The sequence below is a fragment of the Phyllobates terribilis genome, unplaced genomic scaffold (assembly GCF_046119375.1).
Source record: "Phyllobates terribilis strain yellow unplaced genomic scaffold, ASM4611937v1 Scaffold_12__6_contigs__length_324123572, whole genome shotgun sequence".
Lineage (NCBI taxonomy): Eukaryota > Metazoa > Chordata > Amphibia > Anura > Dendrobatidae > Phyllobates > Phyllobates terribilis.
This window is the reverse complement of record NW_027362772.1, coordinates 72,626,689-72,643,338: the sequence shown is the minus strand read 5'-3', so window position 1 is coordinate 72,643,338 and position 16,650 is coordinate 72,626,689. Positions and strand designations below refer to the sequence as shown.

General features: G+C 48.5%; 1 protein-coding gene across 2 annotated transcripts in view; it reads left to right on the top strand.

Annotated features, from left to right (window-relative positions):
• Positions 1-12,341: 12,341 nt before the first annotated feature.
• The window catches only part of RIC8A (RIC8 guanine nucleotide exchange factor A), a 55,272-nt gene continuing 50,963 nt past the window's right edge, over positions 12,342-16,650 (top strand). Inside the window, exon 1 of one of the 2 annotated variants that reach the window (XM_073655969.1) lies at positions 12,342-12,531. In XM_073655969.1, the coding sequence (XP_073512070.1) occupies positions 12,448-12,531 (84 nt within the window). In that variant the 5' untranslated portion in view covers positions 12,342-12,447. The remainder of the gene's footprint in view (positions 12,532-16,650) is intronic. The other variant, XM_073655970.1, reaches the window with a different exon arrangement.

Here is a 16,650-nt window from a genome sequence, read left to right as displayed (position 1 = left end):
GACACCATGATGGAACAGAAAAATCTTTCCTTAGAGAATTTGCAGGCTGGACTTACTGTTATGTTCTGCTACCAGAGCTAAGGAAAGAGAGGAGATCTGTCCCTACGATAGAACTCAGCTGAATCCCTACGATGTAACAGGGAACCTGATCCTGCGATCAGACCTGCTAAAGTCCTAAGCTAGTCTGTACGGAGACCTATAGATGTGGGGAAGGAATCCCTACAAGTACTAAGGACTGGGAGGAAAATGGGACACCTCCTAACAGAAATAGTAGCAGACAGACGAACAAACAAAATATATAGAACATAGAGGTCCGTAGACCAAGCAAACTAACAGAGTTAGATACAGAGCACAGGCTAGCTAGAAAGTAGTTATACAATGAAGTCCAGCAAAGCCAGAAGGGCGGAGCAGGATTAAATAGGCCAACAAGGTCATGTGACCAGCAAAGGAAAAAACCTAAGAGCAAGGTTCTAACATTTACAAAATTAAACCGAAAAACATATTGGCTCAGTTATTGGCTACTGTCAACTACACATCAGCGCTGCAGAAAATAACAGACACTGGGAGCAGCGGTGAAGACTCATTGCCGGACCACGGGAGGGTGAGTAAAGCAGAAGACATGGGTCTTCCAAAAATTAAATTAATGAAAGGATTAATGACATTCTCCTCCATATCTCCCTCTGCCCGTAGCTTCAGAAATCCTATAATATTACCTTGACCTATTTAACTGATATTTACCAATCTTTTTGTAATGTATGCCCTATTCAATTGGGGACTTAAAGGGAATCTGTCAGTAGGATCAATCCTCCTAAGCGGTCTATCTCAGCATGTAGGTCATAGGAAGCAGAATAAAATGATATCATGGTATCCGCAATCCAATGTCTTATTCCAGAGAAATCCACATTTTTCTCAATATGTAAAGGAGCTGTTAAGATCTATGGTCCGGACAAAGATCTCCCTGAGAATCTGCTTCCAGGGTTTATTGTAAATTAAAGTGTTATGCGCTTTGCAGTGGGACCAGACAAGACTGGCACTAAATCAGCAAAGGCGCAGCCACAGACGCACTTGGCACAAGCTGCCCAGCTAGGTGAGCCGTTGAGGGCCGGGAATACTCTTCACCCAGCTCCCAGTAAATGGAAGGGAGACTTTGGCAGAACCCTTCCCAGGCCCACTGTTGCTGGACAGCTGGCGTCTGGTGACGCGGCTGGTGCCTAGTCAAGAACCAGGTGAGTACCTCTGCTAGAACCCCAGGAAGTGTAACCAGAAGAGAAAATGAAAAAAACACTGAAAAGATAGCAACACTACTGCTGGCACCACTCACCATCACAGCACATGGAACTGCAATAAACAGCAAAGGACTGAGCAGGGAGCAGGATTAAATTCCTGTCCCAATCATCTTCAGACAACCACTCCCTGCTAGTTTAAACAGCAGAATGGACAACATCCCACCACTGCATAGTGTCAGACACTGCAGCGTCCTGCGTTGCCTGGCAACCAGAGAAATCAGTAAGAGACATGGTGTCCCTCGTCCTCACACTTCCTACAACACCAGAACGTGATGCTCCGTAACATTGGGACAGTCTCCATGGATGCGTAGTAGCTCCGCCTCCAGGGTCAGGACAATGGTGGCTCTTGCGATCAGAACAGAGTAGCACCGGACCTGCTCTATTCCCAGGTGGGATCACAGAACCACGATTCCTAACAGAAAGTTGGCATTGCCAGTGTGAGTCATGTAGATTAGGAGAGCAGACTATCAGTCAATACATGTCTCACACTGATAACTCCCCCTTTCATTTAAAATAAGCTCTGGAGGCAGATTCTCGGGGAGATCTATCTCAGGTCCATAGATCCTAACAGCTCATTTACATATTAAGAAAAATGTGAATTTCTCAGGAATAAGATATCAAATCACAGATATCAAGGTATCATTTTATTCAGCTTCATATGACCTACATGCTCATATAGACGGCTTAGGAAGGTAGATCCTAATGACAGATGCCCTTTAAAGGGATTTTCTGAAATGAAAAAAATATGGCCAAGTGTTGATCCTACTGACAGATTTCCTTTAAATTTGTATTGAAAAAGATATAAAATTAAAGGAAAAAAATAAGTAAATTTATCTTAATTTGCCAAGTTGTGGCAAAGCCGCTATTAGAACATATGTCATTTGCATATAAATGTATGACGACCAGAACAAATGGAAATGTGAATGGATAGATTTATTCTGCAGCACTATACGACTTATGGTTAGTAAATGGAAGCCATGAAATGTTAAGAAAAACTGTTTAACATAGCAATAAAATGTAGTACTGCTACGTCTGTGCTTCATATTGGGACGGTACGTGGCGGCACAATGTGTTATTGCGTCTCCCTTGGAACATGGCGTGAGTCTGTGTTTGCAGCTCGGTAGCATGTGTTCAGGACATGCACTCGCTGTATTCCACATACAGAATCCGCACCGCGTCAGAAAATATTTCCAGCTGTTCTGTTTCTGTGGCAACAGAGTGTTTCCCTAGGAACCCAGCCAACTGCGGCCAGCGTAGGGCGGTATAGGAGCGTTATGTGTACCAGCTCATTATAAACTGAGATTTCCCCTGGGATCATATCAATATGAACTACACTGATGATTATCTACAATGATTTCACAATCAAAAATGGGTAAAATGCACCAAAATAGGCCCCGAACCGAAACTCTGATGAACATTAATTAAAAAAAAAATGCAATTTTACAATTACTTACATGTTTCATAGAGTGAGGTCATTAAGGATAATTATGTTTGTATCCGGGTCCATGTACATGGCTGCACACATAGTACCGTCATATGGCGCTTCTGGGGAATAATACTTCTATCATATAGCATGCATTGGAGCGTTCCATCATACATACCAACATTTTCAAATTAAAATTCTAGACCACCTACAAAAGTCCAGCATTAGGGTATGTGCACACGTTGCGTTTTTGTCACGTTTTTTTTCCAAGCAGTTTTGCCACAAAAACTGAAGGATTTCCTAGTACAAGCACACGTTCATAGGCAGATTATAATGAGGGCAATCTGGGCTACCGCCCTGGGCCCATGGCTCTGGGGGGCTCATGGCCAGATTGCCCTCATTATAATGTGTGCGGCACCAATGCGACGCACATATCCCAGCAGGCAGGGGTGGGCTGGGCCGGAGGGCCCCCGGGCCACTCCCCCAGCACCTGTGCAAGGACTCAGCTTCTTCTTCGGCCAGTCCGGCACTGCACCTGTAATCTTACTTGTGTACTGGCCCGGCCGCGTCAAAGCTAGGAGACACGGCCCTGTGTGTGGCCGTGTCCGCTAACGTGACGTCACACAGTGCGCCCTGCACTTTTGCACCGGAGAGGAACTGGACGACGGGAGCCGACAGTGAGATGGTGAGTGCCGTGTGTGTGTGCATTGTGTTATCTATGTATGTGTGATATGTCTGTTTATATGTATTTTTGTGTTTTAAATATGTTTATGCCTGTATGTGCCTTTGTATATGTCTGTATAAGTTTTTGTGTTATACGTGCAAGTCTGCATGAGTATACATGACTGCATGTGCGTATGTGCGTGACTGCATGTGCATGACCGTGGGTGTGCATACCTGCTGGTGTCTGACAGCGTGTGTGCGTGACTGCGTGTGTGCGTGACTGCATGTGTGCGTGACTGCGTTCGGCCTCATACTGTATATAGGGAGCTATGTGCGGCCTCATGCTGTATCTGGAGAGCTACGTGCGGCCTCATGCTGTACCTGGGGAGCTATGTGCGGCCTCATGCTGTATCTGGCGAGCTATGTGCAGCCTCATGCTGTATCTGGCGAGCTATGTGCAGCCTCATGCTGTATCTGGAGAGCTACGTGCAGCCTTATGCTGTATCTGGAGAGCTACGTGCGGCCTCATGCTGTATCCGGGTAGCTATGTGTAGCTTCATGCTGTTGACGCGCCCCCTGGGCCATGTTGTTAGGGATACCCGGAGCTGGATCAGATGGGGGTTGTAGTCTCCGAGTGGCTGTGACCCGGTCCGTGCCCAGGGTGTCAAACTCAGTGTGCGGCAGTCCTTGCAGATGTTCTTCGTGTCGACTACGCCACCCGTTGATTTGTGGTCAAAAGGCCGCCGCTGCAGGATGGTCCGCTGAGGCTGGTGGTGTGTGTGCAGCTGTGGTAGTATAACCCCCAACGGGAGGGGTATAGCCTCAGGGGGTCAGACGTGGAGGATGGTGGTTGTGAAGGTGCAGCAAGGAGACTCAGAGGCATGAAATGCAGTTTCAGGGATTTTACTCACTGGTGTTGCTCGGGTCACTCTGTACAGCAGTGACCACCCAAGCCGTGCTGCGTCCACCAGGTGCGGGACTCGGTCAACTCCCGGGCAATTCCTGAGTATGGTCCTGAGCTCCCTTCTTCTCTCTCTCTGGCCGTTCTCACCAGGGATCCACCTATGTCCGGCTCCCTCGGGTCTCTTGGTGGTTGAACCTTCTCTGGCTTCCCTGACCCTATGCTCGGTGTGCCATTCTGGTGGATTTGGTGAGGGTCGTGGCAAATCTTGCCCACGACCTCCGGTTCCTGGCTAAGGTTTGCTTTGGCCTCCGCCAGCTTGGGATCCGGTACCCTTTTGCCGACCCTTCACCCTTTTGTCCTTATTCTGGGTTTCTTGGGGTCCCCTCTCGTCCTGCGCCTCTGGGTCCCTCTTCCTTCTCCTCTCCTGGAGTTACTGCTGACTCACAGACTGACTGACTGACTCTGTCCTAAGATGGTGCCCACCTTATATACTCCCTCTATGTGTGAGCTCAGGTGACCAGCACCCAATGAGCTCCTACATTTACCCAGACTACTCCCCCTATCTGCCCCTACACTACTGGGATCTTCCACCCCCCTCCCACTCCAGCCAGGGACAGACGCTGTCGTACCTGCACATAAACTGGTGGGAGTACCGTAGTTCTGTCCCCCGGAAATGGGATGTATGTAGTGCATGCAGCCTACCGAGCTCAGTTCCACCCTCCATCCTTACCCGGGAGTGGAATACCACACCTCTGGTTTGAGGTGCAATACCCCTGTAGCAGCCGAGTCCTCAGGGTGCTACACTGTATCTGGGGAGCGCCGTGCGGCCTCATGCTGTATCTGGGAAGCTATGTGCGGCCTCTTGCTGTATCTGGAGAGCTACATGCGGCCTCATACTGTATCTGGAGAGCGCCGTGCTGCCTCATGCTGTATCTGAGGAGCTACGTGCGGCCTCATGCTGTATATGGAGAGCACCATGCAGCCTCATGCTGTATCTGAGGAGAGCCGTGCGGCCTCATGCTGGGTCTGGAGAGCTACGTGTGGCCTCATGCTGTATCTGAGGAGCACCGTGCGGCCTCATGCTGTATCTGGGGAGCGCCATGCGGCCTCATGCTGTATCTGGGGAGCGCCGTGTGGCCTCATGCTGTATCTGGGGAGCTATGTGCAGCCTCATGTTGTATCTGGAGAGCTACGTGCGGCCTCTTGCTGTATCTGGGGAGCGCCGTGCGGCCTCATGCTGTATCTGGGGAGCAATGTGCGGCCTCTTGCTGTATCTGGGGAGCTATGTGCAGCCTCATGTTGTATCTGGAGAGCTACGTGCGGCCTCATACTGTATCTGGGGAGCTATGTGCAGCCTCATGCTGTATCTGGAGAGCTACGTGCGGTCTCATACTGTATCTGGAGAGCGCCGTGCGGCTTCATGCTGTATCTAGGGAGCTACATGCGGCCTCATGCTGTACCTGGAGAGCGCCATACGGCCTCATGCTGTATCTGAGGAGCGCCGTGCGGCCTCATGCTGTATATAGGGAGCTACATACGGGGATTAGCACGTTTCCAAGTGCTGAAGGAGACTGCAGAGGGCCAAGACCTCTGAAGTGTGCCATTTAAGAACATCAAACCCCAAATACACACAGTGTGGAGGACTCCATGTATTACAGCCAGTGACAGTGGGAACTTCTATAATTGTGGTGTTCTCATAGTCAGCAGCTCAGTTTGTAGCATGTTTCCAGTTGCTGAAGGAAACTGCAGAGTGCCAAGACCTCTGAAGTGTGGCATTTAAGAACATCAAACCCCAGATATACACAGTGTGGAGGACTCCATGTGTTACAGCCAGTGACAGTGGGAACTTTTATAATTGTGATGTTCTCATAGTCAGCAGGTCAGTTTGTAGCATATTTCCACATGCTGAAGGAGACTGCAGAGTGCCAAGACCTCTGAAGTGTGGCATTTAAGAACATCGAACCCCAGATGTACACAGTGTGGAGGATTCCATGTGTCATAGCCGGTGTCAGTGGGAGCATCTATAATTGTTGTGTTATTATAGTCAGCAGCTCAGTTGTAGCATGTTTCCTCCTGCTGAAGGAGACTGCAGAGTGCCAAGACCTCTGAAGTGTGGCATTTAAGAACATCAAACCTCAAATATACACAGTGTGGAGGATTCCATGTGTTACAGCCAGTGACAGTGGGAACTTCTATAATTGTGGTGTTCTCATAGTCAGCAGCTCAGTATGTAGCACGCTTCCACTTGCTGAAGGAGACTGCACGGTGTCAAGACCTATGAAGTGTGGCATTTTAGAAAATCACACCCCAGATATACGTAGTGTGGAGGATTCCATGTGTTTCAGCTGGTGACAGTAGGAGCTTTTATAACTGTGGTGATCTCATAGTCAGCAGCTCAGTTTGTAGCATGTTTCCAACTGCTAAAGTAGAATGCAGAAGGCCAAGAACTCTGAAGTGTGGAATTTAAGAACATTAAACCCCAGATATACACAGTGTGTAGGACTACATGTGTTACAGTGGGAGCATCTATAATTGTGGTGTTTTCATAGTCAGCAGCTCAGTTTGTAGCATGTTTCCTGTAGTTCCTAGAAACTGTGGATTGTTAAGACCTCTGAAGTGTGATATTGTACAAACATGCAGCACAATGATCCAACCCTACTTTGGATAATGCATCTAAATATACACTCTAAAAAAAGGCTAGTATGCAAGTCTCACTCTCCTGGAAGTCTCTGACCTCAAGGAACTACTTAAGAAAATGCTGAAGATTCAGGATATTTGTTTAATGAGAATCCAAATATGTATCTTTCGTCAAGCCTAACGGATAAAGTATAAAATCTTCTCTATTGAATGTAGAGTAAAAACATGTTTTAACAGAGTAACATCATGAAGTTAAGTACACAGCCTAAGCATTTCGAACGGTTAACATGATCCAAGTCATGCCATGGTGCTTGTCATTCATTTGCACCAGTGCTTTATTGTCAGAGTTGGGCATTGAGTAGCATTAGGTGTCACCAGCGCAGACGCTCATAGCCTGACTGCCCCAATGACCTCAGCCACTGTTATTAACTCTAATGTGAAAAGAAATTAGCTTATTGCGACCTCTGGCCCAGACAATGTGGGGAACCCCTATAGAAGTCCCAAGGAAATCCCGACAGAACACCGGTATATCCTGTGTGCAATGATAATAAAGATCGGAACAGATGGAAGAATCATATCCCCAGGGAACCCCAGCCTCACTGCATGATACATAGACTTGTATATTACATATTTTAGATTCAGAAATACTTTGCATATTTCTTCCAATAAAACACTGACATTTGCTCCATCCTACATGTTATCTCCCGTTGCTCTAAATAAAACCTCCGCACTCATGGCAGCATTATTATTTATAGTACAGCAGCATTGCTGTCAGTGCCAGCTCGTGTTATAGGTGCCTGCCCAGCTGCGGATGATGGGCACTTTAAAGTCACACTCAGGGGATTATCTATCTTCAATACAAGCACAATATGATGGGACCATGGGCACATTCGATTAGATCATTAAACAAAAAATTGCTAAATTTTTTAAATCAAAGGGAAAATTGCAGCAACATTTCACTTAGGTGGAAGTAAAAGTTTAGGGCAATGTCAGGCAGATTATGAAGAGGTACATGGGTGCAAATGCTAAAGAGCCACCTTGGAGAATTCAGGACATTTAAACCCTGGCCCCAGAAACTTCCCCAAAATATCCCCTATTGGGCAGGAATTTGCTAAATCCTGCCTCTTTCTCTTCTGTTTGCGGGACTATTGGGACATCTGGTAATTCTATACAATGATTATTTGATTCTTTCAAATTTTGTCTCTGAAGACATACAATACTTTGCACATTATTTAAAGAGGTGTTGATAATTTTTTCTTGAGACGTTGCCATAAAACATTTTCTTAGCGGCAGATATTAAAGAACATGTAAGTAGATACTGAAGGGAACTTAGGTGGAAGACCATGAAGGGGACAATAGCAGCGAGCAATGAAGATATACATGGGGTAAACACTTGGTCTGTACACTGCTGTAGAATCTAGAGCAGGGGTCTCAAACACGCGGCCCGCGGGCCACATGCGGCCCCTTCGGCTGCTTCATGCGGCCCGCAGGCACCATAGACCCCTTGATGATCGCGACCCAGTCCAGGAGCCGTGGACATCAGCGCTTTAGTTCAGTGTATTGCCACTCAGAGACCGACTCTCTGCACACAGCAATACCAATGCCAGCCACCGGCCTATCAGAGGCCAGCAGCTGACATCTGCGTCCCAGCGCAGCGCCTTATGACGTCACTGCCATGCGCAGATGTCAGCTGCAGGCCGCTGATGTCCGCGGCTCCTGGACTGGGTCGCAATCGTCAAGGGGTCCATGGTGCCTGCGGGCCGCATGTGCAGAAAGGACGCAGAGGGAACGGAGAACAGGTGAGAAGAATCTTTTTTTTTTCTCTGTTATGTGTATGTGAAGAACGGCACAGGAGACATATCCACAATATGGGGACCTGGATGGGGACATAGCTGCAATATGGGGACCTGGATGGGGACATATCTGCAATATGGGGACCTGGATGGGGGACGTTACGATAAGATGGGGACCTGGATGGGGGACGTTACGACAATGTGGGGACCTGGATGGGGCATTACTACAAGATGAGGACCAGGATGGGACACATTACTACAAGATGAGGACCAGGATGGGACACATTACTACAAGATGAGGACCAGGATGGTGAATTACTACAACATGAAGACCAGGATGGGACATTACTACAAGATGAGGACCAGGATGGGACATTACTGACGCGCCCCTGGGCCTGTGTAGCGCTGCGTTGCGCACGCGGGAGCTTACCCGGAGCCGGATCTCTTGAGGGTTGTAGTCTCGTGGCGGGGATCCGGTCCGTGCCCAGGGAGTCAGACTAAGTGGCGCTGTATTAGCGGTAGATGTTGGACGACTACGCCACCCGTTGAGTACAGCTGAGGAGCTGCTGCTGCAGGGCAGACCGCAGAGGCCGGTGGTAGGATTGTGCAGCGTGATAGTATAACCCCCAACGGGAGGGGTATGGCCTCAGGGCAGCCGACGTGGATGATGGGGGTAGCAGGAACCACTCGGAGACGGTACGGTGTAGTTCAGGGTCTTTACTGGTGACAAAGATAGACCCTCCCGGAGTACTGGCTAGCGATTGGGGCCTGGTCAGTCCTTGAGCAGATGGGATCTCCCCTGGCCAGGCGGAGTTGTAGGCCTCCCAAACTAATGATACTCTTCTGGCTACCTTGCTAGAGGCGGGTATAAGTAGCCCACGTCCCTGAGTGTACCGTGTGGTGCTCACCCGTATGGCCGGTGACTCGGGGCCTTCTAGTAGCTTCCGCTCCACGACGGCGGTGCTGGTCCCACGCGTGTGACCGTGCCTTCGGGTTTCTGGGCCAGAGGACCTGCAATCCCCTGCCGGTCGGTTTCTGCTGCTGGATAGGAGTTAGTCCCCACAGCCTCGGACTCCGGGTCCGGTGATAACTTCTCAGTCAGGGCGAGCTCTGCAGCTGCCAGCCCCTGACTCCTTGTAGCACTGCTCCCACAGAGCTCCTGATGTTCTTTTCCTATATCTGCTTCTCTGTCTCTACTTCTTCTCTACTCACTAACCCTGCCTCAGCCCTAGGTTTATATAGGGGAAGTTCTTCCCCTCCCAGGACTGGGCAGGAGGTGTGGCATGCATAGGATCCCTGACCAAGAGACCTCCCACCTGCTCTCAGACGTAATATCTCTATCACTGTGGCAACCAGACCCCTGGGGTGTCACATTACTACAAGATGAGGACCAGGATGGGACATTACTACAAGATGAGGACCAGGATGGGACGTTACTACAAGATGAGGACCAGGATGGGGCATTACTACAAGATGAGGACCAGGATGGGACATTACTACAAGATGAGGACTAGGATGGGGCATTACTACAAGGGGACAGGATGGGGCATTACTACAATATGGGGACCAGGATGGGGCATTACTACAAGAAGGGGACAGGATGGGGCATTACTACAAGAAGGGGACAGGATGGGGCATTACTACAAGAAGGGGACAGGATGGGGCATTACTACAAGAAGGGGACAGGATGGGGCATTACTACAAGAAGGGGACCAGGATGGGGCATTACTACAAGAAGCGGACCAGGATGGAGCATTACTACAAGAAGGGGACCAGGATGGAGTATTACTACAAGAAGGGGACCAGGATGGGGCATTACTACAAGAAGGGGACCAGGATGGAGCATTACTACAAAAAGGGGACCAGGATGGGGCATTACTACAAGAAGGGGACCAGGATGGGGCATTACTACAAGAAGGGGACCAGGATTCGGCATTACTACAAGATGAGGACCAGGATGGAGCAGTACAAGATGAGGACCAGTTCAAAAGGTGTATAGAAAAATATGGTAACGCTAAAAATGTCACTTTGTCATGCAAAGAATGAGGCCCCCCAAATTAATTTTTTTTCCGTGTGCGGCCCATATACCCAGCCGAGTTTGAGACCCCTGATCTAGAGGCAGATATTGAATAGGGCACTGGGGGCAGACAATAATGGGGTATATGGTGTAAAATTTCTGTAGAATACTTCATATGCCCACTTTTATTGTTTAGCCAATATGCCCACTTCTGTAGAATACCCCGTGTGCCCCCTTTCATTATCTACCCCATATGCCCCTTTAATTGTTTACCCCATATGCCCCTTTCATTATCTACCCCATATACCCCCTTTCATTATCTACCCGATATGCCCCTTTCATTGTTTACCCCATATGCCCCTTTCATTATCTACCCCATATGCCCCTTTCATTATCTACCCCATATGCCCCCTTTCATTATCTACCCGATATGCCTCCTTTCATTGTTTACCCCATCTGTCCCCTTTCATTATCTACCCCATATGAGGCATATGGGGTAAACAAGGAAAGGGGCATATGGGTATTCTATAGGGTAAACAATAAAAGGGAGCATATGGGGTAAACAATGAAAGGGGGTATATCGGGTTGATAAAGAAAGGGAGCATATGGGGTAAACAAATGGAGCATAAGGGGTATAATATAATGAAATAGGGAATATAGGGTATACAATCAATGGAGGCATATGGCGTAAAGGGCTATATGGGGTATATGTTGAAAGGGGGTATTTGGGTAAACAATGAAAGGTGGCATATGTGGCACACAATCAGTGAAGGCGTATTGGGTAAAAAATGAAAGGGGGGCATATGGGGAGCAGCACGGTGGCTCAGTTGATAGCGCTGTAGCTTTGCAGCACTGGGGTCCCACCAAGGACCAAGTCTGCAAGGGGCTTGTATGTTCTCCCTGTGTTTGTGTGAGTTTTCTCCGGTTTCCCCCCACACTCCAAAGACATACAGATAGGAAATGTAGATTGTGAGCCCCAATGGGGACAGTGATGATAATGTCTGTAAAGCGCTTTGGAAATTAATGGCGCTATATAAGTGAGTAAAATAAAAGAAATAAAAAATGGGGTAAACAATGAAAAGGGACATGTGGGATAGACAATGAAACTGTTATTTAGGGGAAGGCACTAAAGGGGTTTTTAGACCCAGATAAAAAAAGGGGACCATTTGGCACTGAATGGCACTTAGGGACATCAGGGACACACAACAAAGAGGCATTAGTGGCTGGCAAACACTTAAAAGAAAACCTGTGGGCAGACACTAAGCTAAAATATGTGAGCATAGTAAATATTAGCAGCAAGTGAGGCATTAAAGGGGTCAACTGAGACAGCCAACCTGACTGTATGCTCTTTGTAAGTTTCAACAGAGAATTTTTTTTTCTGCTGGGGGTGGAGGTGCACTTTTTTTTTTTTTTAGCTGCTGGAGGCTAAGGTATTTTTTTCTAATCCATGTTAAAGCAGAATGTCAGCACAATTGCCAGTGCATGCAATGAATGACACAGATATGAGGCTCGTACACAGATTATTGGATTTGCTCCATAGTGATGCAGGAAGCTGCACAGCGATGTTGTGAGCTGCAGGGATGATTGACAGCTCAGCTCCCAGGCAATCCCCGCCTGGCGTGACGTCACTGTGTCAGTGCTGAGCAGAAGGAAGAGAAGCAAAGCCTGGTCCACTTCCTGCAAACACAGGGCAAGCAGCAGGCACACACTCTGCCCTCCCAGCCATGGATCTGGATCACATCCTAGACAAGCTGGAGACTGGAGAGCAGGAGCTGGTGCAGAAAGCACTGCTGGAGTATAATAAGGAGGTAAGGCATGTACCAGGGTAGTAATAAGGATCATGTCTGGATGCAAGGAGGAGGTGGCAAGCACTTAGCAGAGGATTGCCTGCTTCTAACCCTAGATCTGGGGGTGGAGGGATTGCATGCAAATCCCATCTACAGTACATGAAGCTTTTTTTTTCCTTCTCCATTTTGTCCTAAAAATACCCTTTATTCTGCAAAATAACTGTACTTGCCCTCCATGGGGTGTGCTCATTATATCATTATAACGAGCCATGAGTAATGTGGCAAGTAGTAAATTTTGTATTAATTGGGTGATAGGACATTTTGCTATGCGGATGTTCCCCCGATGAAGCGACCCTTGCTAAATAGGATAACTTGGTAATTGCTTAATAGGATATAATGGGGTTACTTAAGAATAGCCAAAAGGGTCTGCTTTTATCCATCGGATGTTATGCACTTCAATAGGGACAAGCTGTAATACCAGGCAATACCTATTGACAGGGGTGGCGCTGTTTCTTGGAAGGAAGAAAAAAAGTCGTCTTATTATTTTGGAGAAAACCCAATACTACTGAGCATTTAAACTAGTCGGATACTTTTAGCCCAAATATTTAAAGGAAACGGAATCAGGAAGCTGACATTTGGGAACACTGGTGATTTCTCGGCAGGGTTAAAGGGGTGTTTCTAGGATAGATCACGTCTATATTGGTTGTTCCACTGCTGAGACCCCATTCTGCACAACAATGGAGGGGACCCCTATTTGAATAGCAGTCATACATGTACAGTGCTGCTCTGGTCAACATTTATAGGACTGGCGGAGATAGGTGTGCACACTATTCGGCTATCGACCCCACACGTGATCCGCTCCCTTCCTTGGCACTAAATTTATTGGTTTCCTGGATGGCAGTGTACCGCCACTCCTTGTTTAACCTTCAGTATTGATCTGATTTTTACAACCTTGTTCCACTGTAAAATAATAGGTTGCAATAATAATAGATATTTTTCCCCAGTAGAGTCATTTATCATTCACGTCTAGGCACCCTACACTTTTTTAATGGGTTTTCTGCTGTGTGATTAATGTGGATGTGACCAGCGTGAGAACTGGTACCGTGCGCCACGTTAATTAGGCGTAGAGAGAAACCGTGTGGGTGGAGAGAATGTGATTGGATGATGCTCAGAGCTGATGGTGCCGTCCAAGTGGAGAATTCCCACTGGGGTCTTCGTAGTCCATCACATGAGACATTTCCAGGTCACTTTGCCTATTGAGATGGATAAGGAATTCCCGGCCTTTACAAGTGCATTCGATTCGGCTATACACAGTTTTTTGCTTTTATAAAATTCCATGTGGGATTTTTTTTGCTGTTTAGCACGTCAGATTTATTATCTGGAAGATATTATATTGTTTTGTACCCTTGATAAATTTAGATAGCTACAAATAGATTTGCATCTGGTTTGGACAACTCCCAATGACGTTCTGGTAAAAAGCCAATGGGTTCACAATTGGCCATGTAATGCATTAGCAAGCCAAGTCCTATAGAGGGAAAGCCACTATCTGTAAAGGCTCACCACCCTGGATACTAGAGGGGAATGTGGATGCAGCCTTCTATACTGTATCCATAAGTCTCCTGACATGTATGTTTTAGTGCACACTGGTATTCTCCACCGTAGTGTATTTTGGGTTAGCAGCACCTGGGCTAAGGCTTGCATTTTGCACCCTCTAACCCAGGGGTCTCAAACTCGGCTGGTTATATGGGCCTATGGGCCGTGCATATGGCAGATGGCCCCCACCCTGGTCACCTTGTTGTGGCCGATGGCCCCCACCCTGGTCACCTTGTTGTGACCGATGGCCCCCACCCTGGTCACCTTGTTGTGGCCGATGGCCCCCACCCTGGTCACCTTGTTGTGGCCGATGGCCCCCACCCTGGTCACCTTGTTGTGGCCGATGGCCCAGGGGATGTTTTGTGAAAATTTAGGGCAGCTGTCCCAACAGGTCCCTGTTTTCTCCTCTCACAAAATTACAAGTGAGAGGAGAGGCAGAGAGCAAGAGTGCAGTGCACATGATTCAATACTGTCTTGCTCATGCTCTATAGTCTTTGTTGATGCCTATGCAGAGCACAACAGCAAATCACAAACTCATCTCCACTGCTGCTCTCTGCATAGGGACTAGCAGCAGAGAACGAGATGACTAGGTAGCAAGCAGCTGCTTTTCTCACTTACCTTACTGGCCGATGGGTGGGTACTTGCTGCATCTCTGCACTGCTCCAAGAACAGGCGATGCTTGTGACGCGCCCCTGGGCCTGTGTCGCGCTGCGTTGCGCACGCGGGAGCTTACCCGGAGCCGGATCTGTTGAGGGTTGTAGTCTCGTGGCGGTGATCCGGTCCGTGCCCAGGGAGTCAGACTAAGTGGCGCTGTATTAGCAGTAGATGTTGGATGACTACGCCACCCGTTGAGTACAGCTAAGGAGCTGCTGCTGCAGGGCAGACCGCTGAGGCCGGTGGTAGGATTGTGCAGCGTGATAGTATAACCCCCAACGGGAGGGGTATGGCCTCAGGGCAGCCGACGTGGATGATGGGGGTAGCAGGAACCACTCGGAGACGGTACTGTGTAGTTCAGGGTCTTTACTGGTGACAAAGATAGACCCTCCCGGAGTACTGGCTAGCGATTGGGGCCTGGTCAGTCCTTGAGCAGATGGGATCTCCCCTGGCCAGGCGGAGTTGTAGGCCTCCCAAACTAACGATACTCTTCTGGCTACCTTGCTAGAGGCGGGTATAAGTAGCCCACGTCCCTGAGTGTACCGTGTGGTGCTCACCCGTATGGCCGGTGACTCGGGGCCTTCGGGTTTCTGGGCCAGAGGACCTGCAATCCCCTGCCGGTTGGTTTCTGCTGCTGGATAGGAGTTAGTCCCCACAGCCTCGGACTCCGGGTCCGGTGATAACTTCTCAGTCAGGGCGAGCTCTGCAGCTGCCAGCCCCTGACTCCTTGTAACACTGCTCCCACAGAGCTCCTGTTGTTTCTTCCTATATTTGCTTCTTTTCTCTGCTTCTTCTCTACTCACTCACCCTGCCTCAGCCCTAGGTTTATATAGGGGAAGTTCTTCCCCTCCCAGGACTGGGCAGGAGGTGTGGCATGCATAGGATCCCTGACCAAGAGACCTCCCACCTGCTCTCAGACATAACATTGCTGTTACTGTGGAAAACCAGACCCCTGGGGTGCCACATTCCCCCCTAGTGAAATTTAGTACTCCGGGACTAAACATATTTTAGAAAAACATAACAAGATATAACAATAACAATAAGGAAACACATAAAGGTGGTCACGGCATGTCCGTAACCGGGTGCAGTCTTTGAAGAAAGCAAGGTGTCCATTTCACCAAAACAGGGAGACGTAACCAGGTAGGGGTCTGTCCTGCCCCGAGTCCTTAACAGTCTTTAGTCCGTCCTGGGTTACGCTCCAACTATGTACAAAGGATTCCCGGTAAATCCACCAAGGACTCCTAAAAATAACTAGAAACACATAATTATACACAAGCAACAATAAACAGGTAACCACAAATAAAACAATTTATACACTTCAAATCCTCCAACGTGCGGGTAACTGGCCCCTAGTGGCCCTAGTGGACCTACGGAGCTGACTGTCTGGCCCTGAACTACAGGGTGTAGGAGCTGTTAAGGGTAAACTGGGCAGCGGTCTACGGGCCCTTTGGCTCACTAGGGATATGGCAGGCTCACTGCAAGCAGAGGGTTGATCCTCCTGGTCTGCTTGTGTGGAGTCTTCTGCCTCCTGGACCGGCTGTTCTTCCAGCTCTACCTGTTGCTCCGTAGGTGCTTGGGATGCTGGTTGGAGGAAGGTGAGTACGGGTACCACAACTGCACCATTGACTTGAGTCCAAGACCGAGGGAAGTCTCCGAGCACAGTATTAACCATGTCTTCCCTTTCCTCTACGGGTCGAGGGTCTTCTTGTTCCTCTTCAGGGTTCCGTAGCTGTTCGGGACACTTCTTCAGGTGATCCCGGGATACAATGGTTGTGGTTTCCCCTCCGTCTTTACTGATGGTACAGACCTTTGGGTTGTCGTGGCTTGAGGGCAGTACGGTGTACGGGTCCTTCTCCCACTGGTCGTCCAACTTGTGGAGCCGTCTTTTTCTCT